The following is a 2023-nucleotide window of genomic DNA, read 5'->3' as shown; positions in this document are numbered from 1 at the left end:
TTCAAAGTCATCAGAATGATTTCTATATGAAATTCAAGTAAAACAGTTAGCTTCCCTTACCTGTTATCCTATTTAGACAACTTTATAAACGTCAACGCCTTAAAAACGTCAACACCTCTAACTTCACAGGATACTCTATCTACACATAGAAACATCACAAGAACTATCGGGACATACCGTTATGATCACTGATCAGCAGAGACTCATACTGATGATTAAAACGTCGCATGCAAGCGGAAGAGGAACTGCATGCAACAGAAAACAGAAAAAGACTAAAATAAAGAGCGGAAACTCAACTTACGCGAACGGAGAAACTGATCGGTCCAATTTGAAGAGCTCGTCGAGAGGATCAATCCTACGGTCTCGGTTATTCAATCAGACGACCAGAGAGACAGAACCTCAGAACCTCTAGAGAGAAGTCAGAGAACTCTAGAAAAGTGGTTTCTAGATAGATGATGTGTTTTAAAAGAATGAAATTCGTTTATAACAATTCTATTTATACTAAAACCTTTTAATATTAAAATAATTGAGTCTCACTATTTTTAAACCACTATCACTTTTAAAACGTCATTTTTTAAGGTCTTACATGATTAGACTTTGATATTAAACATATTGTTTTGTTTTTTTAGGATGTCCAGTTTTGAAAAGTTATTAGTTTTGTTCACGAAAGGAGAAGTGCAAGAAAAAAAAAAGGTATTCAATTTTTTTTTATTCTATGTAAAGAATTATGTGAAATTATGTACACGTTTTTTAGGTTGGAAATATATATATATATATATATATATATAAACCATATAATATTTTGCGGTGATACTACAAACACTAGTTTGATTTGATTTATATTTGAAATTTTATTTTCAAACATGCGAACGCCCCGCCACGTACCCCTAAACATAAAAAAAAAATATCAACCCGCCAAAACAATATAAAGCACAAAATATGATAAAACTAAATAAAAAATGAAAAGACGCAAGATTCCGAAATCTCCCTCCAAAACCAAAAATCATACTGCCACGTCATCGATCCGTGTGACGCCAGTCCAACCAATCAGCTTCCACGACTCATTCCTATATAAACCACTTTCCACCCCCATCTGATAAATCACATCACTGAATCTCTCTCTATTGTCATCGCTTTCATATCGTCTCAAATTTTCTGAATCCAACAATGGCCAAGGGCGAGAAGAAACCGGCAGAGAAAAAGCCCGCAGAGAAGGCTCCGGCGGAGAAAACGAAGGCAGAGAAGAAGATCCCGAAGGATGCTACCTCCGGTGACAAGAAGAAGAAGAAGAAGGCGAAGAGCGTCGAAACCTACAAGATCTATATCTTTAAGGTTCTCAAACAGGTCCACCCTGACATTGGGATCTCCAGCAAGGCAATGGGGATCATGAACAGCTTCATCAATGATATCTTTGAGAAGCTTGCTCAAGAATCGTCCAGATTGGCTCGTTACAACAAGAAGCCCACCATCACATCCCGTGAAATCCAGACCGCTGTTCGTCTTGTCCTCCCCGGTGAGCTTGCTAAGCACGCCGTCTCTGAAGGCACCAAGGCCGTCACCAAATTTACCAGTTCTTAAGATCTTTTGTCAGAGTTAGGGTTTTCTTGATGTATATTTCGGATCGTTCTTTGTAATGACATTTCTTGTTTTCTGGAACATTTTAATATAAATCTCAGTCTTTTAATTTTGGTCTTGCTTTTACCAATTTCTTGAAGATTAATTCTTTTGTTCGTTATGTGTCATCTTTTTTGGAATTTTACCTAAATCTGACAAGTTATAATGACAAAGATTGCGATTTCGTTCTACTCTAAACGAATTTTAATAGATGGATATTGTCTTGTCAAAGGTGTTTGTTTTCCTTTGCGGATGGTTGAGTGGCTTTAAATCTTCTTCGTTTGCCGGTTAACCTTTTGCTGTACTATTTTTGATTTTGTGGTTTTGTTAGCCCAATCTTTGGGGTTTTTTCTTTCTACGGAAAGTGTGTTTTAATGTCATTGCTAGATTTTAGTTTTTTTTTTTTGTT

The 2023-nt window shown here is 36.3% G+C and overlaps 1 protein-coding gene across 1 annotated transcript; it reads left to right on the top strand.

Annotated features, from left to right (window-relative positions):
• Positions 1-1090: 1090 nt before the first annotated feature.
• Positions 1091-1684, top strand: LOC114192768 (putative histone H2B.3). The gene has a single exon (XM_085675571.1). It carries the CDS (start codon positions 1168-1170, stop codon positions 1576-1578), a length of 411 nt encoding a protein of 136 aa, XP_085531697.1. The 5' UTR covers positions 1091-1167; the 3' UTR covers positions 1579-1684.
• Positions 1685-2023: the final 339 nt, after the last annotated feature.

This window comes from Vigna unguiculata, chromosome 7, assembly GCF_037176805.1.
Source record: "Vigna unguiculata cultivar grain cowpea cultivar isolate G323 ecotype 2 chromosome 7, ASM3717680v1, whole genome shotgun sequence".
NCBI classification, from domain to species: Eukaryota; Viridiplantae; Streptophyta; class Magnoliopsida; order Fabales; family Fabaceae; genus Vigna; species Vigna unguiculata.
The sequence above is the reverse complement of the archived record's forward strand: the minus strand, read 5'-3'. Positions and strand labels throughout refer to the sequence as shown.

Bases quoted from the DNA above. Each gene is read 5' to 3' on its own strand.
- LOC114192768 (XM_085675571.1), top strand. From the start codon at position 1,168: ATGGCCAAGGGCGAGAAGAAACCGGCAGAGAAAAAGCCCGCAGAGAAG.